Source organism: Haliotis rufescens, unplaced genomic scaffold, assembly GCF_023055435.1.
Source record: "Haliotis rufescens isolate VD_foot unplaced genomic scaffold, xgHalRufe1.0.p SCAF_4, whole genome shotgun sequence".
Lineage (NCBI taxonomy): Eukaryota > Metazoa > Mollusca > Gastropoda > Lepetellida > Haliotidae > Haliotis > Haliotis rufescens.
This window is the reverse complement of record NW_025964112.1, coordinates 12,946,864-12,972,996: the sequence shown is the minus strand read 5'-3', so window position 1 is coordinate 12,972,996 and position 26,133 is coordinate 12,946,864. Positions and strand designations below refer to the sequence as shown.

The 26,133-nt window shown below is 41.9% G+C and overlaps 1 protein-coding gene across 1 annotated transcript in view; it reads right to left on the bottom strand.

Annotated features, from left to right (window-relative positions):
• The window catches only part of LOC124111392, a 172,263-nt gene that overhangs the window by 97,560 nt on the left and 48,570 nt on the right, over positions 1-26,133 (bottom strand). Inside the window, exons 19-41 of the mRNA XM_048382016.1 lie at positions 25,627-25,833; positions 24,246-24,383; positions 22,818-23,138; positions 22,326-22,451; positions 20,624-20,765; positions 19,549-19,688; positions 18,569-18,786; positions 16,684-16,876; positions 15,752-15,934; positions 14,721-14,918; positions 13,927-14,140; positions 12,980-13,329; positions 11,466-11,708; positions 10,422-10,565; positions 9,658-9,826; positions 8,672-8,847; positions 7,750-8,011; positions 5,258-5,451; positions 4,705-4,791; positions 4,138-4,377; positions 2,486-2,647; positions 2,039-2,207; positions 614-792 (exon numbers count right to left, since the gene is read on the bottom strand). Of these exons, the coding sequence (XP_048237973.1) occupies positions 614-792; positions 2,039-2,207; positions 2,486-2,647; positions 4,138-4,377; positions 4,705-4,791; positions 5,258-5,451; positions 7,750-8,011; positions 8,672-8,847; positions 9,658-9,826; positions 10,422-10,565; positions 11,466-11,708; positions 12,980-13,329; positions 13,927-14,140; positions 14,721-14,918; positions 15,752-15,934; positions 16,684-16,876; positions 18,569-18,786; positions 19,549-19,688; positions 20,624-20,765; positions 22,326-22,451; positions 22,818-23,138; positions 24,246-24,383; positions 25,627-25,833 (4,455 nt within the window). The remainder of the gene's footprint in view (positions 1-613; positions 793-2,038; positions 2,208-2,485; positions 2,648-4,137; positions 4,378-4,704; positions 4,792-5,257; positions 5,452-7,749; positions 8,012-8,671; positions 8,848-9,657; positions 9,827-10,421; positions 10,566-11,465; positions 11,709-12,979; positions 13,330-13,926; positions 14,141-14,720; positions 14,919-15,751; positions 15,935-16,683; positions 16,877-18,568; positions 18,787-19,548; positions 19,689-20,623; positions 20,766-22,325; positions 22,452-22,817; positions 23,139-24,245; positions 24,384-25,626; positions 25,834-26,133) is intronic.

The following is a 26,133-nucleotide window of genomic DNA, read 5'->3' as shown; positions in this document are numbered from 1 at the left end:
CAATGCAGTGAACATAACACTTCAACGGAACTATTGTCATACAAGGGTTAACTTCCCCAAAATTGTCTCCCCTTTATCTTAAGTGTCTATCTCGTACGCAAACTGTTGACTTCCTTTTATCGTTGCCTTTCACATTGACAAGGCAAGATAATGACTGATGGTCATTTATGGAGTTAATGTGGCTTCTTGCCGTTTGTTATTCTCTTGAAAATGTTTCGTTATAACTGTATATTTCATATTGAACTTGTCAATCAAGACTGTTCGCAAAGCTCCATTTTTGTTACTTGACCAGCATGTTTTCTTTCGTTTCCAACAGTGGTCTTGTAGATTTCAAGAATATTTTTCGTTGATGATGATTTTGTATATAATCATATCCAAATGTATGCTAAAGAATATTATTGACCTCGAATATGCTTGTTACTTTTGTTTATATTATTTAAGATTATGCAAACATTGAACTACTTTTTAAATTGCAATTACAATGGGAGGAGAAATGTCCCTGCGTGTTAGGTAGGGAGAATTTACGTAGCAAGGTTTTACATTTGTAATGAAATAATTTAATTTTCCGGTAAACACTTTGATGACCTGTTGGCATCATGGCCTGAAGTCTCACCTGCAGTGCAGTTGAGGCATTCCTCCTCAGCTGTCAGATTGACAGCGTTTGAGTAAGTCCCTAGTGGACATTTCTGGGGCTCGGACGTTTGTCGTGGGCAGTAGTGACCTACTGGACACAGGTCAGCATCGTAGCCTTGAGATGGTGTGCCAGATGTGGCGTACTGACGGCAGTAGTAGCTGAAGAAAGATGACATTGAAGTGAGTGAGTGAGTGAGTGAGTGAGTGAGTGAGTGAGTGAGTGAGTGAGTGAGTGAGTGAGTGAGTGAGTGAGTGAGTGAGTGAGTGAGTGAGATCTGCTTTCAGCAAAATCACGATGGACCCAAGAAATGAGAACTGTCAGAAGTGAGTTGTGCAATGAGTTTGTATTTTCTGAAATAAGTCATCCTCATGCAAACTCTATTCTGATCCCGTCAGTTGATAGACAAGACTCATGCTCCTAGGTATTCTTCAACTCATTTACTAACCCTTGCTATAGTTAAGGGCTCTTGTCCTGAAATAAATACTCATTTTGCCCATACATTTAAGCAATATTTGTGAATAAAAAGCAATTTTGCAATGTTTTTAATAAGTATCTTGTGACAAATTAATGACATAACTTCCTGAAAGCCCTCCAAAATAAACATTATTTCATTTACCTCACAGCCTTTTCACTTAATGCAAAATGAAAACTCAAATTAAGTAACACGTATCATAGAAGCTTGTGTGATGTTTGTGGAGCCATTGGTTGCAAAATATTTGCAACCATCAATTGTTTATGACACATAAACACTTTTTAATGACATCACAAACACTTTTTGTGATGTTATTCTTAGTGTGTCTGAGCACATATCTCTACTTGTGATTTTGAAAGCCATATTTTATTACATTTTCCCCCCGAGAAGAAAAAAGTTATTGTAATAAATTATTTTGGAGTACTGTTGGAGGTACCAAGCTAATGCTGAGGAAGTTAATTAATACACTCTTGACATAATGTGTCACTCCTTGTAGCTCCTTGGTTATTCTTTCAACATATCATTCGTGACCAACTCGGGACAAGCCGAATAGCGACTCGTTCCCCTATCGTGGCCATTTTTGCGACCGGGTTCCGTCTTAGCGCAAACGGGCATACCTAAAATAATTGTCAACTCGTTGCGTAATGGTTCACACATATTTCTCCATATATTATATATATTTCAGATGCAATTTTAAAGCACATGGGGACATGCGGAATTATACAGTATGATTGAACACATTTAAGTGTGTCTTTGGTATATTTTTAGATGCAAGACATATGTAAAATCAAAAATTATTTCTGAGGGATTCTTTGACGAGGAACTTGAAATCATAAGCACATTCTGATTGGTTTGTCATATTTTCGCACATAACAGGTAACGGAAAGGGGCGAGTGGTGATGAATGTCAACACATCTGCCAGTGGAACTCACCCTGCCTCACAGATGCTGGTGAAGGTGGTCTGGGCAGGCATGTCACAGTAATAGCCTCCTGGACAGGGGAGACAATCTGTCTGTTCCTGTAGCCCTGTGCGGTTGCTATATGTCCCTTTTGGACACGGATGTTCCACGGCATACTTGGTTTCCGCTGGACAGTAGTACCCTGAGGAAGCAAGTATCAATACTATAATGAAAAAGTCTCCAAATGCCTATGAATGTATGGATCATTTGGTTGCTGTAGTCACATTTATACGCTTCAATGATGACATGTTTCAAGACTTGATTATGATAAAAGAGCCTATGCCGAAATGTCACATTGAAAAAGTAAGTTGAAATCTGTGTCCACCCTCTCTTTATAGACAACTACATAACTGTATAGGCTACTATATACAATACATTGATAGAGGCTGAGAAGCAGACAATCTGAGTTACATATCTTACCCATAGGACAGTAGCTGTTGTTGAACAGGACGACAGGGTCCATGGTGTTGTCACAGAAGAATCCTTGTGGGCATGGTTTACACTGGCCCTGGCCGACCTCGTCCTGGTAGGTGCCGCTGACACAACGCACGGCCTCATGGCTGCCGAGGGGACAGCTGTGACCTGGGAGGACACAGTTCATATATAGACATGTTCCACAGAGGGAGTTGTATAGAGACCCAATTGAGGAAAAAGGGGACATTGTCAAAAAAAAAAGGGGTACAAAAATAGTACTTTAAAAATATACTATATATATTTTTTAACCCGCTGACACAACGCACGGCCTCATGGCTGCCGAGGGGACAGTTGTGACCTGGGAGGACACAGTTCATATATAGACATGTTCCACAGAGGGAGTTGTATAGAGACCCAATTGAGGAAAAAGGGGACATTGTCAAAAAAAGGGGTAAAAAAATAGTACTTTAAAAATATACTATATATATTTTTTAACCCATGTTCATTGTTATAAAGAGTAGAGTTCACATAATTTAGATTACCATATGTCTTGAAAATATGAATAATCACATAAATTTTGAGCAACTATTGGCTTCTCTTTATCAATCATATGGTTTTATTTCCAGAAAGAGCACAGGCATATGAGATACATAGAAGAGCACACACTTTGATAAGACTGTGAAAAGGCAAATCTCTTCTTTGATATTTTATATACTGGACCTTCACTTCAGATAAGGCGATAGAGGGAGCCACTTCCATTCAAAAGCCTTAGTCTTATTCTTTTTGTTCGCAATACATTTCTCAAAGCTGTAAGTCAACATTTACCCACAATTCAAGTGTTTTGCGTAGACGCCGTCTGCCTTCGATAATCACATAATCAGACAGCCAGATAATCACAAAACACTGATCTGGTATCCCCTCTACATTCATCCTTAATACAGTTGTATCTCACCATCTTTCACGAATTCACAACATATTTCAGTCTTCAAAATCCACAAATGATTTTGTTGGTTTAACATTATTTTTAACAGTATTTCAGTTCTATCACAGCATGTCAACTTGATGAATGAAGAAAGCCTGAAAGCCTGAAGTGATCCAGGTTTTAGACATTTAAACTTAGGTGAAAACAATGAGCATGTGTGTTGACAGACCTGAAACTTGGATTCAAACCCCTGATCATATGTTTCTGGCACCTATGGGATGCCAATGTTAATTGCAGGTGTTTAGACAACTGGGTCTACCTAACATGCCACCCAGATCATTCGGACAATTTCATCTTGCCTAAATCTCTAAATGCCAACACCAATAGTGAAATGATGTGCAGCTGCTCCAGGGCCCACTTGCACAAAGCAATCTTAGCACTACGACTATTGTAAGTCTATGTTAAAGTATGGGAGTTATGATCATCTGAGCGCTGAGACTATTGTAAGCCTATGTTAAAGTGTGGGAGTTACGATCATCTTAGCACTGAGACTATTGTAAGCCTATGTTAAAGTGTGGGAGTTACGATCATCTTAGCGCAGAGACTATTGTAAGCCTATGTTAAAGTATGGGAGTTGTGATCATCTTAGTGCTAAGATCGCTTTGTGCAAGTGGGCCCAGATAATACAGTCTAAGACGTCTCCAAAGCAACTTGACACAATGAACGCAGGACCAACCTTGAGGACATGTGTACTCAGCAGGGTTGGAGATGTTCATGCCAGGGGGGCAGTAGTAACCCGGGTCACACTTCGTGTCTGCGTCGACATTGCCATAGCCTGCGCAGTAGAAGCCTTGTAGACAGGTGATACAGTCGCTCTCAGACCTTGACCCTGTTGTGTTCAGATATGTTCCTGGAGGACAGAATGTGCCGTTGGCGCTTCCATCATGGCAGAATTGACCAAGTGGACATAGGTCACCTGAAAATGAAAATGGTAAGATGGAAAAATGATTATTAACTTGGATGTCGAAATTAGTGAGGAGGATCGTATGCCAGTTTAAACACAATGATAGTCAGGTCCCAACTTAAAGCACAGATAGGGGCTCTTGTCCATTACCTTCCTTTTCTTCCAGATAAGAAAAACTTTACTGACGTTTATAATTCCATTCCTTTCATCCTCTCTCCTGGTGATAACCATTCACTCTTCATTATCAGAAGTGGTTCAGTTTTTCACGGGTTGTAACATAGACCTTATCTGTACCTGACAAGAGACCAGTGATGCCACAACACTGGATCTAAACCTCACCATAGCCTTGTCCGACTGGCGTGGGTGTTGAGGAGCCACCGGAACAGTAGTAGCCTTCACTGCAGTTGCCAGTTGGTGTAGACAACTCTGTAAGAAACATTGTACAACACTTGAACACTTCCATTGACCTCCTCCTGTTGCCAGTCAAGGTTCCTCAAACTACAGGACAACCTTATACTGGCCTTGCCCTGTGCTTTCCGCTGGTGTCTGGTGATTAAACACCTGCAAAGCTGATAAAACACCCAAAAAACTGTATCTGTTCTATCATAAATGCTTTTATTTTTCTGAGACAGTGACCCACACATGGGAATTGATTCCACAGCACTTCATGACTCTAATGTACCAGCTACTGAACACACGGCCTTATCAACAGTGTGGAAAGGATTTGAAAGCGGGCTTTTCTCTTACCTGTATATTTATAACACTTAATTCAGAATGAGATTATCAAAGAATATCAATCTTCGTTAAAGCTGGCACTCACCAACTGAAACAAAATCTATGTTAATCTCCTTTGCCACAAAAACATCTTTGGTGGTTGTTCCTGTATACTCACCAACATTGTCACAGTACAGCCCCGGTGTGCAGGGGATCTCGAGGGAGCTCCCTCGTGGACAGAAGTGCCCCTGGGTGCACTGTCCGCCCTCCAAGGGGGTGGTTGGCTGAGCAGACTTGGCCCCACCTGTGCAGTACCAGCCCGGGTCACACTCATCAGTAGGCACAGCCAGGCCCTGGGAGGCACAGTAGAACCTGTGGGGTATACATACAGTTAACCATGTGGGGTATACATACAGTTAACCCTGTGGGATATACATACAGTTAACCCTGGAGGGTATACATACAGTTAACCATGTGGGGTACACATACAGTTAACCCTGTGGGATATACATACAGTTAACCCTGGAGGGTATACATACAGTTAACCATGTGGGGTACACATACAGTTAACCCTGTGGGATATACATACAGTTAACCCTGGAGGGTATACATACAGTTAACCATGTGGGGTACTCATACAGTTAACCCTGTGGGATATACATACAGTTAACCCTGGAGGGTATACATACAGTTAACCCTGTGGGATATACATACAGTTAACCCTGTGGGATATACATACAGTTAACCCTGTGGGATATACATACAGTTAACCCTGTGGGATATACATACAGTTAACCCTGGAGGGTATACATACAGTTAACCCTGTGGGATATACATACAGTTAACCCTGTGGGATATACATACAGTTAACCCTGGAGGGTATACATACAGTTAACCCTGGGGTGTATACATACAGTTAACCCTGTGGGGTACACATACAGTTAACCCTGTGGGGTACACATACAGTTAACCCTGTGGGATATACATACAGTTAACCCTGGAGGGTATACATACAGTTAACCCTGTGGGATATACATACAGTTAACCCTGTGGGGTATACATACAGTTAACCCTGTGGGGTAAACATACAGTTAACCCTGTGGGGTATACATACAGTTAACCCTGAGGGATATACATACAGTTAACCCTGTGGGATATACATACAGTTAACCCTGGGGGGAATACATACAGTTAACCCTGTGGGGTATACATACACTTAATCCTGTGGGGTATACATACAGTTAACCCTGTGGGATATACATACAGTTAACCCTGTGGGATATACATAGTTAACCCTGGAGGGTATACATGCAGTTAACCCTGTGGGATATACATACAGTTAACCCTATGGGATATACATACAGTTAACCCTGGGGGGTATACATACAGTTAACCCTGTGGGATATACATACAGTTAACCCTGGAGTGTATACATGCAGTTAACCCTGTGGGATATACGTACAGTTAACCCTGGGGGGTACACATGCAGTTAAACATATGGAGTATACACACAGTTAACCCTGTGGGGTATACATAAAGTTTACCTTGGGGCGTATACATGCAGTTAACCATGTGGGGTATACAGAGTTAACCCTGTAGGGTATACACAGTTAACCCTGTGGGGTATTCAAGTTAACCCTGTAGGGTATACACAGTTAAACCCTGTGGGTATACACAGTTATCCCTGGGTGGCATACACAGTTAAACCCTGTGGGGTATACACAGTTAAAGCATGTGGGGTATACACAGTTAACCCTGTAGGGTATACACAGTTAAACCCTGTGGGGTATACACAGTTAAAGCATGTGGGGTATACACAGTTAACCCTGTAGGGTATACATATTTAAACCCTGTGGGGTAAACACAGTTAAACCCTGTGGGGTATACACAGTTAAACCCTGTGGGGTATACACAGTTAAACCCTGTGGGTATACACAGGTAACCCTGGGTGGTATTCATGCAGTTAACCATGTCGAGTATACAAGCAGTTAACCATGTGGGGTATACATACAGTTAACCCTGAGGAGTATAGATGGTTTGGGACAGTACAACCTGTGGGTATATACAGTTAACCCTGCAACTTAACCAATCACTTGTCGTAAGAGGCGACTAACGGGATCGGGTGGTCAGACTCGCTGACTTGGTTGATACATGTCATCGATCCCAATCACTGGATTGTCTGGTCTAGACTCGATTATTTACAGACTGCCGTCATATAGCTGGAATATTGCTGAGTGCGGCATTAAACCACAAACAAACAAACTTAACCAATCAATGAGATGGTTTGGGACCATAGAACCTGTGTGGTATACATAAGTTAACCCTCCACTGTAACCAATCTATGTGATTTTTTGGCACCTTAAAACCTGTTGGGTATACACAGTTAACTTCCACAGTAACCAATCTATGAGATGGTTTGGGACAGTAGAACCTGTAGGCTACACACAGAGTTAACCCTGCTATATAGCAATTAGTGAGCCTAGACTTTTGTTGCTCATGGAAATATTGTTTGATTATACCACAGCAACATAAATGACATCATTGCTTGTGCAAGTGATATCAGTTTAGAGAGAGGGCATTTACTTCACTGTCACACAAGGTTACTGGTATATCATTGTTTAGTATGCAAGAATATATTTTGTTGAGCTGTACAAGGGAGTGAACACTTACCCTGGCAGACAGGCAAGGCAGTGTGACGCGGCACTCATCCCGGTGGCGTTGTTGTAGGTTCCAGACAGACACGGTGTCTGGTAGGCCGTCTTGTACTTGGGGCCACACCAGTAGCCCTCGGGACACAGGAAGGGGTCGCTGGTGTTAACGGGGCAGTAGTAGCCAGCTGGGCAGTCCAGGCAGGTAAAACGCCCAGTCTCGTTGGAGTAGGTTCCAGCATCACACGCTGTAGGGACACTCGACCCAGATGGACACTTGTATCCTGGCAAACAATGTGTCATCCTTACAAGGAGTGCGATTATGTTTTTGATTATATATGACTTGACCTCACCTGTGTTTTGACAGGAACAGTCTACCAACTCAATTTGTTTCAAACTGAATTTTGCCTTTGTTACTGGCAATGTTCAAATTCAATATTTAAGGCTATAAGAACAAAACAAACAAGTGTTAAGTAGGACTAAATAAATTGAAGACTGGTAAGTGTCGCACATTATTTCAGTAAGGGGACATTTTTGGTGAGGAGATGCCTCAAAACTGGTTACCAATACATTCGGACCACACCTATAGATAAGTATGGTTTAGCATTTTCTCATATCCAGGGATATCAAGGATGGGCTTTACATATTGTGAATGAAAATATAACAGGGCCCCAATTCCATAAATCTATCTTAGCATTATGATGATTGTTAGCCAATGTAAAATATAGGAGAATCATCTTTGAGCTAAGATCGGTTCGTGGAATAGGGCCTTGGACTCCCGCTCCACAAGGCAATCTTAACACTAAGACGATCGTAACTCCTATACTTAAACATAGACTTATGATAATCGTAGTGCTAAGATGGCTTTGTGCAATGGGATCCTGATCTTTTTAGCTGCGACAAGCAACTGCATCAATATCAGATTAATGTCATTATCTGCTCACCAGAGGGACAGATGTCTCCGTAGGTCTGGTTGATGGGTGATGGTTCCGGGGACCCGAGGCTGCAGTAGTGGCCAGGGCTACACTCCAGCGTCGTCTCCGTCATGTTGTAGTAGGGGCAGTAGAAACCAGGGTCACAGAGCTCACACTCATCCTCCTTCGTCTTCCTGGCGTACTTGCTGGAAATAGCAAATAATAGTTGTCTCATAATCAGCTTTTCTTACTTACCAATACAGGGTTTCATAACCGATGACTCATGGTTTATTGGTTTGTTTGTTGTTTAATGCTGCACTCAGCAATATTCCAGCTATATGACGGTGGTCTGGAAATAATCAAATCTGGACCAGACAATCCAGTGATTTATATCATGAGCATAGATCCACGCGATTGGGATACAATGACAAGCATCAACCATGTCAGCAAACCTGATCACCCAATTCACTTCAGTCGCCTTATTTGACAAGAATAGTCACCTTTTCGGCAAGCATGGGTTGCTATTCTACCCCAGATCTTCACGGGTCCCATGACTCATGGCAAAAGTGTACATTTGCACTTTTCCGTTTAACGGTTGGCCCTAGCTGTTTCAACCCTTAACTGCATGGGTAGGCTTGTAACATTCACAACACTCAATTTGACATGGATTTGATCCTTGGTTTGTCAGCGCCTTAACAAGCCCACTGAGCCACCATGCTGCAGTCTTAACATGAATACCCTACTCAGACACAGTATACAGACTCTGAGCCAACCAGCCCTTGCTTTATCCTCTTAATGACGAGAGCCAGGCATGGTAACAAAAGTACAATTTTTTTTGTATCACACAACCATGGGATTAGACTTCCAACCTTCCGCTCTCTGGGCAGATGCTGTATCTACTAGACCTGCTGTGCTGAAACTGAAGCACTGTTCAAAGCGACATTAAACTAACTGTACATCACCTGCTACTTAGACATGAATCATTATTGTATATTGAAAGAGAGTGGAGTAATTACCCAAGCCTTCCCCGAGGACACGCTGCAGGGGAGATACTTCCTTCTGGGCAGTAAAAGCCTTTGGGACAGCGCCCTCTGTTCTCATTGTCTGTGTCTTCTGGCGTGGGTGTAGATGACCCAATAATTGACCAGTACCCAGCTGTGATCATCCCAGTAGCGTTGGTCAACCCTAAGTAAGGCAACATGTAAATGTGTAAAGTGAAGCAATGGCTTCTTGGAAGAAATATGCTGATGAAAGGCAACATTATTACTTCAACATAGTGGTTAATGCAAGGAGAATGCTATATTTTGTTTGTTTGTTTGTTGTTTAACAGCGCACTTAGCAATATTCAAGCTACATGACGGAGGTTTGTATATAATCAAGTCTGGACCAGACAATCAAGTGATTGACATTATCAGCATCGATCCTTGCAGTTGGGATACGATGACATGCATCAACCAACTCAGTGGGCCTGACCGCTCAATCCTGTCAGTCACCTCTTGTGACAACGCTATGTATAAGTATTCGTCCAGTACACACAAATCCATGGTTTGGAAGCAGAAAAAACAACTCCTTTTATGAGAGGTTGAACTGTCAGTCTCTTAAATCCTCAGTTAATTTTCATAAATATGACTTTTATCTGTCATATCTACAAATAAACATGTTCCAAGTTTGATATGCCATTGCCTGTTATAGCTGGATCCTTTGAAACTCTTACATATTAGGGGGTCTTCTGTATCTCTTGTTTAACAAAGATAAAACCCTGCATTACAGTTGTACACACCTTCTGAGGCACAGTAGTGCCCTGCATCACACAGGGTACAGTTGGCTTCGGCCTCTAGACCATCATCCTTCCCATATGTCCCGATTGGACACGGAGTCCCCTGCTTGGTGGGGATGCTGGCTGTACTGGCAACACAGTAGAAACCTAGGGAGAGACATCATTAGCATGGTCACATGGAGTGAGTGTGAGTGAGTGAGTGAGTGAGTGAGTGAGTGAGTGTGAGTGAGTGTGTGTGAGTGAGTGTGTGTGAGCGAGTGTGAGTGAGTGAGTGAGTGAGTGAGTGAGTGAGTGAGTGAGTGAGTGAGTGAGTGAGTGGGGTTTAACACTGCTTTTAACAGTATTCCAGTCATATCACGCCATGTCAGCTTAATGTGGGAGGAAAGCCCGAGGTGATGTTGGTCTCAGACGTTTACCACTTAGGTGAAACCCACGAGCACAGGTATGGTGCTGACAAACCTAGAAACATAATCAGGGCGAACAAGGATTCGAACCAACAATCAAAGGTTTCTGGCATGCCCCAGGGACACAATTCTGACTGTGCTTGCAAATCAGCAGAATACTGACATTAAAGATCTGACAGATGAATATTGAATATCACTAATCCAGATTCCTTTAGACTGGAGATTTCTCCTATAAAAAACTCTTCTTTCCGACTTCTCAGTGTATCCAAAGAAACATTACTGCCTTCTCTTTATTATGTTTATACAGATAAATTCATTGGATTCACACAACAGTTCTGTTTGGGTTAACACTTTACACACAATGTCATTTGTTGTAAGCAGATTTTTTAATCTAGATTCAATTATGGATAAAAAGGCTTACCTATTTGAAAAATACTAACACTAAGATCAACCCACTTAAAACAAAACAAAGTTGTAACAAAATTATGAAATGACCAACAACTGAAGGACATTAAATCAGTAGAACTGTGTAGCATGAATCAAAGGTGATTATTAAAACAGAATTTCAAATCATCTCTCCAAATTCTGGAACTGAAATAAAAAAGGAGGGCATGTAAACATTTTGGCAGCTACACAGGCCTACCTTGTGGACAGACTCGTGGAGCTTCCCCTGGCAAGCAGATGAACCCAGCCAGACACAGCTCGCACACAGAGAGGCCTGTGTTGTTAGCATAGAAGCCAATGGGGCACTGCTTGGGCTGGTCTGTCCCCTCCAGGCAGATGTGATGCATTGGGCAGATGGCGCCGGTGTCGTTGGAGACGCTGGAGTTGATGGGGTCAGGAATCCATGAGCCACCAGTACAATAGTATCCAGCACTACATGATCCTGCAAACAATGGAATAATGGGGTATAAATGCAATATCAGTATACCGACACTACCAGTACGTGGTCCTGCAAACAATGGAACAATGGAATAATGGGGTATAATGCAATATCAGTATACCTACACTACCAGTACATGGTCCTGCAAACAATGGAATAATGGGGTATAATGCAATATTGGTATACCTACACTACCAGTATGTGGTCCTGCAAACAATGGAATAATGGGGCATAATGCAATATCAGTATACCTACACTACCAGTACGTGGTCCTGCAAACAATGGAATAATGGGGTATAAATGCAATACTGGTATACCTACACTACCAGTATGTGGTCCTGCAAACAATGGAATAATGGGGTATAATGCAATACTGGTATACCTACACTACCAGTACGTGGTCCTGCAAACAATGGAATAATGGGGTATAATGCAATATTGGTATACCTACACTACCAGTATGTGGTCCTGCAAACAATGGAATAATGCGGTATAAATGCAATACTGGTATACCTACACTACCAGTACGGTGTCCTGCAAACAATGGAATAATGGGGTATAAATGCAATATTGGTATACCTACACTACCAGTACGGGGTCCTGCAAACAATGGAATAATGCGGTATAAATGCAATACTGGTATACCTACACTACCAGTACGGTGTCCTGCAAACAATGGAATAATGCGGTATAAATGCAATACTGGTATACCTACACTACCAGTACGGGGTCCTGCAAACATGGACCTCCAAATAATGGAATGAGGTACAAAATCCATATTGGTATACCTATAGTACCAGTACATGGTCCTGCAAATAATGGAATAATGGGGTATATATGCCATATTGGTATACCTACACTACCAGTACATGGAGTACAAGGATCTCCAAATAATGGAATAAAGGGGTATATATGCCATATTGGTATACATACCTACAGTACCAGTTTATGGTCAGCAAATAATTGAATAATGGGGTTATAACTGGGAGGAATATCCAAAGTGATATTGTAACAACTTGGTGAAACCCCATGCTTGGGTATGATGCCAACACACCAAGAATCGTAGTCAGGGCATATGAAAATCTAACCCATATCTGCGCGCCCTGACACAAAAAAGAGACAACTGCAAGAAACTCTTGCACCTTAGAATCCTTGTTGTATTCATAACATTGTGGTACAGTAGATAGTGGAACAGCAATCTTGATTTCTAACACCATCGCTGTACAATGAACTGACTTTTAGATGCCCTGTCTATCAACATGAATGTTACAAACCTGTAGGTTCAATGAGGGCAGATCCATTGCAGTACTTCCCAGGGTCACACGGTTTACAGGCTTGTTCCTCCGACCGGCCCTGGCGGTCTGGGTTGTATGTGCCCCGGGGACAGGGGATCATGAAGGCCACGCCCTCCGTACAGTAGTACCCAGCTTCACAGGTGTCCCCCCACAAGATGAGCGTCTTGTTGCCTGATGTGTCGTTATTATACACCGGGTCATCATCCAGGGCACCTTCAAAGCAGATATGACCAGCGAGGCACTTCCCTTGTGGCGCCGTGGCACCTCTGTCCTGGCAGTAGTAGCCGCGGGGGCAGATGATGCAGTCGTCGATACTGTCCTGGTGGGTTCTGGAACAATAGTTTGTATCTTACTTTGTGGATGAGCTAGGCATCTGTATATAGCTAGGCTACTGAGGAAGTGACTCAAAGTAGGTTAGAAATGTAAACATAAACAGCCCTGTTAACCTAAGGCAATACTTTTATTTTATTGTTTAAAGTTTCAAAATGGACTTGTGGATTTGAATTATTTCTATTTATTTGACATAAAACTGTGAGTGTCTCTTGATTAAATAACACAAAATAGAAGTTGATTTTAGTACTTGTAAAATTTTAGTGGACAAGCTTATCATGCTTATGAATATAAATGGCAATTATTTGTTCATTTTATTTCTATTCTTTTTTCTATCATGCCAAATTGTCAATTACTCCTGGATCCAAAATTACACAAGGATTCTTGTTTTCTGCCTTTCAGAAATAAAAAATGAAGAGAAAAAAGAGTTAAAGTAAATTTGGCTACCAACTATATGAACACAAAATGACAATGCTGTCTTATCTTGCAGAAATATCTTAAAGAAGAATGCAAACACATAACTTCATTGTTAGTCCAGGTATGTCAGGAAAATTAATAATTAATCACATTCTTAGTCAGGACGGTCAGTAACTTACGCATTGGAGAAGTATCCCGGGGGACAGTCGAGGGGCACGATGCTGCCGTTGCCGCAGTACTTGCCAGCAGGGCAGGGGTACTGTTCCGTCATCTTCTTCTCGGGGCAGTAGAAGCCAGGGTCACACACCATGCAGGATGCCGACGCATTCTTGTCCTGGTACGTCCCCAGGGGGCACTCGGTCTGCGCCACTGAGCCGTTCAGGGAGTAGTACCCTACAAATTGTCATCATAGCATTATTGTTCCTGTTACAGCTGTCAGGCTGGTTATGCTAGGAGTAAAGTCCGCTCTACTTCCATGCTGAGTGTAATGAAGTTTAGTACATGTATTGAGTTATAATAGCGAAAGCACGAGGATGATTCATAGCGGATTTACGTGAAGTATGCACATTGTTTTCTCCGTTTATATCTCCAGAAATGCAAAAACATACTTAAGTCAATTGTCATAAATAGGCATGTCAACAATAATAGCTTCACAGCTTATTTATTCATTAACACACCCATAAGACTGTAGATAATGCAAAATCAACACAAGTCCCATTCTATTGTCAGCCAATCAGAAAACAGTAGTCCATTAGTGGGTGTGGCCTTCTTATTTTTGGTGGGGGGAGGGTATGGTAACCACCACAATTGCCAAGTTAGCAATCAAATGCCATGGCATCACTTGCAATTTATTTATATACCTATAACATTCCAGAATCCCAGCAATAACATTCATAACATAACACCATATCAAGTTGGTACCAAGTGGACTTTCACCACAAACATGCAACATGATTTTAACCATCAATCTCACCTGGCTGGGACACATGTTGGCGGGAATTGGTAGCTTGACCAGTGCAGAAGAATCCTCCCTCGCAGGGCCCTGTGGGGGCGCCACCAGCGGCGGTAGAGCAGTAGTAGCCGGGGTCACAGTCGTGGCAGTCGTAGTTGTTGACAGCGCCAGTCACGTTACTGTAGGTGCCAGCTGGACATGGCTTCTCTACCCAGGAACCTGAAGCAGACAAGAACACAGTTTTAGTTGACATGAAAAATTAAAAGTCAGATTCAGAAATAGTTAATGGACATCCTACTGCACAGTCATGAGAGATAACTTGTTCCAGACTGACTTTTGTTTGTGACTTTACACTGTTCTTAGCAATATTCCAGCAATATCAGCAATAAATGAGTTTCCCACAATTAACCAATGTGGGGAATCAAACGAAGGAGTGAGTGAGTGAGTATGGCTTTACACGGCTCTTCACAATATTCCAGCAATATCAGCAAGAAATGGGTTTCCCACAGGTAACCCATGTGGGGAATCAAACAAAGAAGGGGCAGGTCAATGATATTTACCATTTCAAATAAATCCTTAAACTTGAGCATTGTTCTGACAAACAAAGGACCAAAATCACAATGTATCAGGGATTCAAACCCACACCTAGCTGCTCATAGTTTCTAAGGGATGTGACACAGGATATTGCAGCCCCTTCAACCAATAGGTTACTCATGCCCACAACACATCCAGATCAAATCCTTCATGACATCAGCCAAACCAAAATCTTGAATTGTGTGAGTGAGTGAGTGAGTGAGGTTTTATATTCCTTTTAACAATATTCAAGTAACATATGAGGGCATGTTTGTTTGTTGTTCAACAGCTCACTCACCAATATTCCGGCTATATGACAGTGGCCTGTAATAATCGTGTCTGGACCAGACATGTGATGCTGTGAGCAACTGGGTATAACGACACATATCAACCCCAGGTGACTGGAACCTGGAGTATCACACTTTTTATTCAACACGTTATCTCAGCACCACCAATCAATGTGTTTTTAACTGGCTCACCTAGCACACAGAATCCTCCAGCCGGGCACACGTCTCCTGTTACTCCGTCAGTGGGTTCAGCTGTGGTTGCCCCTCCTATGCATATGTATCCTGGGTTACAGGGAGCCCGGGCCTGAAGGAGCCCCGGGGCGTCACAGTACCAGCCTGGGTCACACTGGGTACACTCATCCATGTGGCCGAGTTCTGGCAGTGGAAACATATAAATATATACACTCACAAACATCCAGGTGCCCTGAGTCCTGCCAAAGGATTATGCATTTAAAACTTTTACATATGACATAATGTGTCATCAGTCTCTTGTGAATTAATGTTCTATGGAGTCTTATATAATACAAATATGCTCAGAACAGATTACCAATAATTCTCCATTGCTTGTTTGGTACTCCTAATTAGGGTAATGTTTTAAATATTATGAGGTTCTATAATACAAAAATTACCCTTAAAGTGCTCTGTGTTATTTAGATGACTCTGGTTATTTTCTTTTGTCATTATTATTATTATCTTGAAGGTAAACTATCATGTAGACGATGCATGCAAAGATTTTGATATCAGATGAGCAAATATATTTGCTTTTAAGAAAGGCATGTAAAGAAGGACTATATGATCAATGGTGTGTTCCATTTGCAGTCCATGGTGCCGTTGTACAAAGCCATCTTAGTGCTAAGGTGATCGTAACTCCTATACCTTAACATAGACTTCCGACAGTCGTCGAGCGAAGGTTGTTTTGTACAACAGCACCCAGATGTTGTAATCAGTGCCAAATGTGAAACAGAGACCTTGTTTCTGTGTAACTCGGGTAATCATTACCCTCAAGATTTATATACAACATACCCAAGTAATAAACACGAAAATGGATGTTCCAAACTTGCTATAACTGCCAATCAACCCAAGAATATTTTCTCGTTAATACATGACACTTCAACTGAACACACCTGTGCGGTTGCCGTAAGTTCCAATGGGGCAGGGCTCCGGTTTGATTGCACCTGCCTCACAGTAGTATCCTCGGGGACACGACTCTGGGTTGCTGGTGGCCTGCTGACAGAAGTGCCCTGTGGTGCAGACCTTACAGCTGGCCAGGTCAGGAGTGGCTGTCACATCGCTGTAGGTTCCTTCAGGGCATGGTTCCTGGAGAAGAAGAGTGAGTGAGTGAGTGAGTGAGTGAGTGAGTGAGTGAGTGAGTGAGTGAGTGAGTGAGTGAGTGAGTGAGTGAGTGAGTGAGTGAGTGAGTGAGTGAGTGAGTGAGTAAGCCGCCTTTAGCAATATTCCAGCAATATCACAACGGGGGACACCAGAAAAGGGCTTCACACATTGTACCCATGTCGGGAATCGAACCCTGGTCTTTGGCGTGACAAGAGAACGCTTTAACCACAAGGCTACGCGACCGCCCCTAAGGGACATCAGAACAACACTGTACCCTTGTGAGGAATACAGCAGTTGCTACTACATGTAAAAGGGTCTGGAATCATCCCACAGATGACATTCTTATCCTGTCAAGGATAGGGACAAGGCATCCTCCGACCTTGGATCAGGTCTGTGGTTCAAGTCCCTTCTTCGGACTAAGATATTTCATGGCTGCTACATAGGTGTGACTTCTTGATTCAGTTCTCTGAAGGAATATTTGTGTCCATTGCAATGGGACAGCTAAGTCTTTGATTGGTTTGGGTTCAGGGTGAGATAATACCTACTAGACAACATGAAATGTATACTTGATGTTATAGACTTACATTAAGTAATTAAGGGTTGTTTTGATTTTGAATGAAGGACTGTCACAAAATAGGATAGCGGGATAGCTGAACAATATGACAGCTTCATGTGTGTGTGGCTGCTTGTACGAATCAGGCCTTGTGCCAGTTTTATAGTGACATTCATACCATGGTTAACCATGGTTAACCCACACAGTATACTGACTCCAAGCCAGCGAGTACTATTTTTATCCCCTTACTGACGAGTTCTAGGCAAGGTAACAACAAGTACCCTCTTTTAATGTCTCTTGGCAAGACAGCCAGGGGATAGAACCACAATCTGCTGCTCCCCAGTCAGATACTTTATCCACAAGGCCATGAAGGCAGACTGGTAAGAGAAAAACACCCTAGCACTCTGGCAATTGACCAGGGCCCACTTGCACAAAGTGATCTTAGCGCTAAGATGATCGTAAGCCTATGTTAAAGTGTGGGAGTTATGATCATCTTAGCGCTTTGTGCAAGTGATCACAGGTCAGAAACAGGGGGCACTTAATGGGATAATAAGGTTTTGTCAGCTATCGTAACCAACACCTTTCAGGTTCTACTACACCAAATCAGAACCAGTTTGGACAGTGCGGTTTTCGTAGGGAGCCTTCAGTGTAGATCGAGAGATATCTGCAGGCTGTGATTGGAGCATATTCTGTAAGATTTTTACATCCATCCAGTTATTAAAACTGACCATGTTTTTCTATATTTAGTACTGTCTTTTTCAACATGATGACTTATGCTGAATGTGACCACAGCTATTTTCAAGTAGGTGACATTTGGTGCGAAACTGGGGGTGGTGTGTTTAGCTTCCGGTACTCGGAAAAGGAGCTGACTAAGCTAGTCATTTTTATTTTTTTTTATTGCTGCTCTAAGGCCAAACTGTGCACACACATACAGGTAATAGCTGTTGAATGCTTAGTTATTTAAAAAAAAATCATAACGTTACTATAGAAGTCTATGGGAAAACATTTGGTTGTGTGTAACCTTCATAATCAGTATTGTGGATCTTTTAGTGTGGAAGCACTTATTATGTGTATGACAGTATTCCCAGTGTGACTTAATCCTGAGAGAAGAAGCTGTCACTCACCTGCTTGTCACCTTGACTTCCAATGAGAGCTGGTGTAGCACCATATGGGTTGGGCAAGTTGGTTGGACAGTAGTATCCTACAATGCATTCTCCTGTTTCTACAGACGATCCTTCCTGGCAGTAGAAGCCAGCTGTACAAGGGGCACAGTCTGTGATGGCACCGGCTCCGACAGTTTTACGGATGGTACCAACAGGGCATTTCAACTCTTCAACAGTTCCTGAGAATGAAGGATATATAAACTGCTGAGTGCTGAGTTAGCGAGTGTCTCAGTGATATCATGTCTGTTTTATGTGGCCAGGCGGAATTCAAGCTTGAAGTGACAAACGTTTTTGATATTTACAACTAAAGCCACAACCTAGGATTCTAGCATGCATTGCAAAAAGTTGTGCCTCAGGTGACAGGGACACATATTCACCTATACGACAGAAAAGGATAAACCCAAAGATTTACAAATTCTTGTAGATCAGTTTCCTTCCAATAATGTTTCAGTTATCACCCATGCTGACACACGAGACCTCTGATGGTATAAGCACCCCCCTCATGTTTAATAATGTTTCAGTTATCTCCCATGCTGACACACGAGACCTCTGATGGTATAAGCATCCCCCTCATGTTTAATGATGTCTTCAAGTTCCCTTTATTATGATAATATGTTGACATGTCCTTCACTTCGTCAGTCATAAATATTTTCATATGGTAATGAAGTCTTCTGAATCTTAACTTGGTTAAAACCTACAGGACTATAGGAGGTATTAGGTATCATCTACCCTTGGAAAGTGTTCAGGTGCTCAGGTTTGCTTAATATGTCAAACAAAATATTCTAGATATTGAAGCAAACATGGCCCACGGCACCCTTTGTGACTTGTATGACTTTACAACAGTCCATTACAAACGCTTGTCATTTTCATTAAGCTACCTATGGAGTTAAATTGACAAAACAGATTAAAGACAAAAGGGAAAGAATTAGAATGGTCCTGACCTTCTGGGCAGTACCTCCCGACGGAGCAGTCTGTGGCTGCAGGTTCTGAAGATAGGCCCGCAAGGCAGTAGCGGCCAGCCGGGCACTTCTTGGTGTTGAGCATGGCATCCTTCGAGGTGGTCACATTGTCACAGTAGTGGCTGGCAACACCAGAGGAGACATTGCATTACAGTAAGGTACAATGAGTGAGTGAGTGAGTGAGTGAGTGAGTGAGTGAGTGAGTGAGTGAGTGAGTGAGTGAGTGAGTGAGTGAGTGAGTGAGTGAGTGAGTGAGTGAGTGAGTGAGTGAGTGGGGTTTAACGCCGCTTTTTGACAGTATTCCAGTCATATCACGGCGTGTCAGCTTAATGTGGGAGGAAAGCCCGAAGTAATGCAGGTCTCAGACGTTTACCACTTTGGTGAAACACACGAGCACTGTATGGTGCTGACAAACCTAGAAACATAATCGAGGCGAACCGGGATTCGAACCCACAGTTAGGTACAATCAAATAAAAAGTCAGCCTGGCAAAACAGTAGTCTGATTTTGTTTTACACTGCTATCAGAATATTCTAGTTGTATGACAGGGGCCTGTATGTGATCAAGTCTGAGTGAGTGAATGAGTAAGGTTTTACGCCGCTTTTAGCAATATTCCTGCAATATCATGGCGGGGGGACACCAGAAATGGGCTTCACACATTGTACCCATGTTGTGAATTGAAACCCGGTCTTTGGCGTGATGAGCGAACGCTTAAACCACTAGGCTACCTGACCGCCCCTGATCAAGTCTGGCTATGACATACCAATGGGTGATAGCAATGATCTAACCCATATACACCCATTATGCCAGGTGAGACAGGTGCGCTTTGATGAGTGGTGCTTTTCATCATGTTTAACCACCAAGCTTGGGTATGGCGCAGACAAACCAAGGACCATTGCGTGGATCAATCATGGATTCAAATCATGATAAAGAAATCCTGGCATGACCAAGGGCCTGAACTCAGAACAGTGAATTGTGGCACTTTTCAACAAGTTATCCACCCATTGCATTGGTCGTCTATAGATGAGGTAAAAAATATACATATATTCTAAAACTGACCCAATTTCACAGATTTTGCATTCAAACTGCCCAGGTTTTGAGAACATTCCCGTTCCACAATTAGCTGGTGTGACCGTTTCCTCTCCACAATAGAATCCACCAGGGCACTCAAGACAGTCGTTTTCCCTCTTGCCTGGGTCACCTGAAACAGTTATTAGTTGGTGATAATGCCAGTATAGCCATGTTAACAGTAGTTCAGTCACTTGAATGCATGTCAGAATAGTGCAGCTACGAGAAGTTTATCACTACAGAGAAACTCATTAGGCTTAAAAAATATATAAAAGAATTGGTTCTCAGGTTCTTTAGCTTGTTCAAACTGTTATGTAACCATCAACCTGGGAAAGGGCCTCCCTACATAAACAAGCATTCAAACTCCTACTGTCGCCATGACCATAACACGAAATGCACAGTAAAGCAGTGTGAAAGTGATGGAGGGGAACTGTGTGCTTTTTTGGATAGCATTGTTTAGTATTAGGATTTCTTTTAGTTTTGGGAAAATGGAATTAAGAACGAAATGTGCGGCAGACATTATGATGATGTGGGCGGTGCCTAAGAACCAAGTCTATTATTTTTTTTAGCCTTAGCACTGTAAAGTTATATTTTTAGCCATATTTTCTAGTGGTCAATACTTTTTATGATAACAGATTTATCTCCCTTTGCCTTCCACATGATATTACAGCCAGTATCTTTTGACACACAAGAATTGCTAGTATTCTTGGATTGCTTACATTCTGTATGTATATAGATTCTATGCGATTGTCATGTAACTGTGAGACGTAGTTGAGCAGTTTTTGGGTAAGGGGTGTGAGAGGGATGGCGTGTTATGGAGGGCTGAGCCACTGTGTCTTTTCTTAACTGTTGATTGTAAATAGAAGTGGAATAAATGGATATAATCCTGTTTTCTTGTTTAATTTCTTCAAAACCAATGAAGATACCCGAGTTAAATCCATGCAGGATTCAAACCCATAATCAACAGATCTTTTCAGACACTTTGAAACCAGTAGGCTGTGACCATCATCGCACACTTGTATCACTTATCTTAGTGCCAAGATTAATGTAACATCTGTACTAGACTAACAATAGTTGTAACGCTTAGATCACTTTATGCAGGTGGCCCCTGATACTCACTATAGTTAGTTCTTACAACAAGCGTGGACGATAGGAGAGTTAATTATTCTCATGATACATTATGGCAACCAACTGTTACCACTTTCATACTGAAAACTTCAGTCAACTTGAAATGAAGCTGCACATGCTTCAGTTCCATGGTAGTATTGAATACTACTTGTATGACAACATATTAGAGCAAAAAGTCTCATTCAGACCCCACCTGGATACTCTGAATCCCTATGAAAAGTGGAGCAGATTATCAGCCTCACTGTGAATGGACATTTAGGAACATACACTGCCATGCCTTAGACGATTGGGCCACCCATGCCCCCTACTCATTTACTGGAGGAAACGGTTAATTAAGTAAGTAAGGATAGAATTTATGGATGAACAACTTCTTTATTTCAATTTAGAGCGACGTTTCGACGTAGGTTCTAACACCATTATCAAGCAAGTGATAATGGTGTTAGAACCTACACCAAAAATCGCTCTTAATTGTAATAAAGAAGTTGTTCATCCATAAATTTTTATCCTTACTTAGTACTCCAACTTCTAAATGCCTATCAAAGAAGTTAATTAAGTAAATCATTACCTCCTGGAATCAAAGCATCTGTTGCTATATTATTATCTACTGCTGAAGTCTTGGTCACTCCCCATGGCATGTAGGTTCCCTTAGGACATTTCTCTGGCACCGTCACAGCAAACTCACAGTAATGACCTGAAACAGGAACAATAAGCGTTAGGTGGACACATAATGGCATTTTTCTCATTCAAAACAAAAGTTTATAAAAAAAACAACATTTTTGTGAGAGAAAAAATCAAATGGTGCAGTCTCACAACTATAGTACACATATCTGTAATTCTGTCTTTTAATTCAACCAGGAATACTAAATATATACCCCAGTATATATTCTATATACTAGGGTATATAGTTTCAATCTTATTTGTTATTTATATGTTATTTCTTATAACATAAATATCTACAAAATTTTATATAATGAGGTCAACATTTTTGCTCAATATAAAAATATAAAATTTAAAACAACAGAGACCCAATTCCAAATCTTTAAATGATGACCCTGACCTTGAGTACACTGTCTGCAATCAGCCTTATCATCCATCCCCTCCTTTTCATTGTAAGTTCCGTTCTCACAGCCAAAGTCGAAGGGGTAGGCGGTCCCCTCAGGGCAGTAGTAGCCAGGGGCGCAGATGCCGGTGGTCGTGGACTCTCCTCCGGAACAGTAGTAGGATGCCGTGCACTTGGTGCACTCCGACGCTGCTGTCAGGTCGGCCCTGGAGCTGAACGTCCCCTCGGGACATGGGTAGCGGTCGGGCGCTGGGGTCTGACTCGGACAGTAGTAACCTGGTTTACATGGCTTGGGTGGGTTTGTGCCATTACTCACACCTGAAATGGGATTGTTATTGAAATGTGCAATCATCTCAAAGAGCACATTACATCTGTTTATCAGCCATATTGAGTGAGTTAAAATGTAACGTCACATCGACATTATTTCAGCCATATAGCGACTTTAGTCAAAACTGTACATAACATGGTCAGATACAAAACAAACCCCAATGCCATGGTAATGAGCAATACTTGTACTTGTGGTGGTGGGGTGGGATAGGGTGTGAATGGGTTGGGTGGAGATAGGTTGGGTGGAGATAGGTTGGGTGGCGTTTGGTTGGGTGGGAGTGTGGACTTCCCACATTGTACCCAAGGCAGGGGAATGAATATGGGAAGATGGAAGGGACTTATGTTATCAGTCCCTTTTCGTTTACAGAGTGGACTGTTACATGAAGCCAAGGTACTGCAGCTTTCAACAACTGCATTAAGGTGAGTGTCAACCTCACAACTCAAGCAATACATATTCTTTTACGGTCAATACCATTCAAACAAAGCTTTCTGTTGTTTATTTCTGGAAGTTGTGGAAATGACAGTGGGGGTATGTTTTGTACCCTAATGTTTTTGCGAAATAAAAAAATGTATAAAAATGTAGAAATCAGCAAATAAAGAGAATCGTGACAGTGACAGTCACCACGAAGCTGGTATTACCAGGTTAATGAATAAGACAAGCAAAATATTGAATGGACAGTCTTTCTAAGCGCTGCCGATCAACTGAGCTGGTGATTTAATAGTTGAACAGAAACCAGCGGTAGAAACTGACAGTTTTAGTCCACTAGTCCTTTAAATGATAACATATAGCAAAACCCATAAAAATGACAAATTGTTACTATTCCTCATGAGACCTTAACTACTGGGCAGTTTGGCAAGGACCACAGGACTTAAGTGCCAATTTCTAATGCTGGAATTCCTGATGTTCTAGATCAGAACCCAAAATACAAATAGGTATAGATGATAATGAACAATATAAAATTTGAGGACCCCAATGATTAAGGTTTTATTAAAATATGAGAGCAAAAGCATTAAATTTAATTTAATTTACGCATGAATGTGATAAACTCAGCAAACTATCACAAACTCTTCTTGGTTTGCGGGCGGCAGAACACTCACCATTTCCCCAGTCACAGTATTGCCCTGCAGGACAGGCATCACACTCGTCTGCTGAGTTGAGGTTGGTGCGGCCAGTGTAGGTTCCTGGCAGACATGGGTACTGGTTCGGCGATACTGTGCCAGCTGGACAGTAGTGACCTGTGGAATAATAAAAACATTGTACAACACTTCCTGCACAAGCTGACAGACATGGGTACTGGTTCGGCGATACAGTGCCAGCTGGACAGTAGTGACCTGTGGAATAATAAAAACATTGCATGCATGTCATCGTATACCAATTGTGTGGATCGATGCTTATGATGTAAATCACTGGATTGACTGGTCCTGACTTGATTATTTACAGACCGCCCTCAAACAGCTGGAATATTGCCAAGTGCTGTGTTAAACAACAAACAACCAAATAAAAAACATGGGTACTGGTTGGTGACGGACAAGGCAACTAGCTGGTGACAGGTAGGGCAGCTTTTTAAATGGTGCAGTATATAACATTGTGCAACATCTTCCTGAGGCAAGGGAGCTAACTGACTTTTAAAAGTCTAGTTTCCACCCTTGCCAAACTAGGCTGGATCATAGCGCCACAAGTGGATATAAACTTACTTACTTACTTTGGAGATTTAACGTGCGCTTTCCGACTGATGCGTATTTCGCACACAGTGGATATTACAAGTTATGTCCCTTATATGTCCCTTCTATGGACCAATCAGATTCCACCTATCATATTATTTGCATTTGCTTCAAACAAAATGGCGGCGCCCAGTCAAGGCGGTCTGATCAATAATGAAGATCCATATTGTTATGAAACGGGTCTTACCTCATGAAATGTATCAAATTACTTGAGCACCGTGATTTAGAACATAAAACAATTGGAAAATATCTGTACATGCAAAGTTGACTGTACAATTGCTTTGAAAATCCTGCAATCGACCTAAATCTGCATGTCAGTTTATGAACCGGATGTCGATTTCGTTATGCGATTTTATTAGTCCAGTCAAAACATAACTAAGAAATTGCAGCCTAGTTCCGCAAGGGTGGAAACTGGATTTTCAGAGTCAGCTAACTCCCTTACGTTGGGAAGATGATAAAAGGCAACGGGTTGAAACTGGGGTTCTTTCAACACTCATCTAATCTCTCTTTCACCCCCCAAAATAATTAGACTACAAACTACCTCACTCATACTTTCACAAAAGTTACCCCATAAAATACAATAAAATTCTGTGTTGAAAGTACCTTTTTTAATTGTATTCTAGTAAATACTTTTATTTCAAAGTTTTTAAAGACAATAACCTTAATTCAAGAAGCAGCCACATGCTGCAGGTAAACCACCATGCAAACATTGGCAGAAAGGCTTCCAAACTAGGAATGTGACATTCATGCAGCTCACCTTCACTACACGGCAGAGTTGATGCTGTTTGGTTGATGAGTGGACAAGCGAACCCAGCGACACACTGGAGGCAGTTGATGGGATGTCCTGTCCTTGGATCGGGGTTGTACGTCCCGGGCTCACAGGGGGTAGGGTTCACCATGGGCTCAGACTCGGATCCAAATGGGCAATAGAATCCAGCTGGACAAGACTCACACTCAGTGGCATCTGGGAACATTGTAATTAGCCTTATACTTGGGCCATGTGTGCATTCATTGAAACATGAGCATGTCTGATTAAATGCAATGTTTTTATACTTACCTGATGCTACACAGTGCTATAGGTGTAGCGTCAGGTAAGGTAAAACATGAGCATGTCTGATTAAATGCAATGTTTTTATACTTACCTGAACCTACACAGTGCTATAGGTGTAGCGTCAGGTAAGGTAAAACATGAGCATGTCTGATTAAATGCAATGTTTTTATACTTACCTGATGCTACACAGTGCTATAGGTGTAGCGTCAGGTA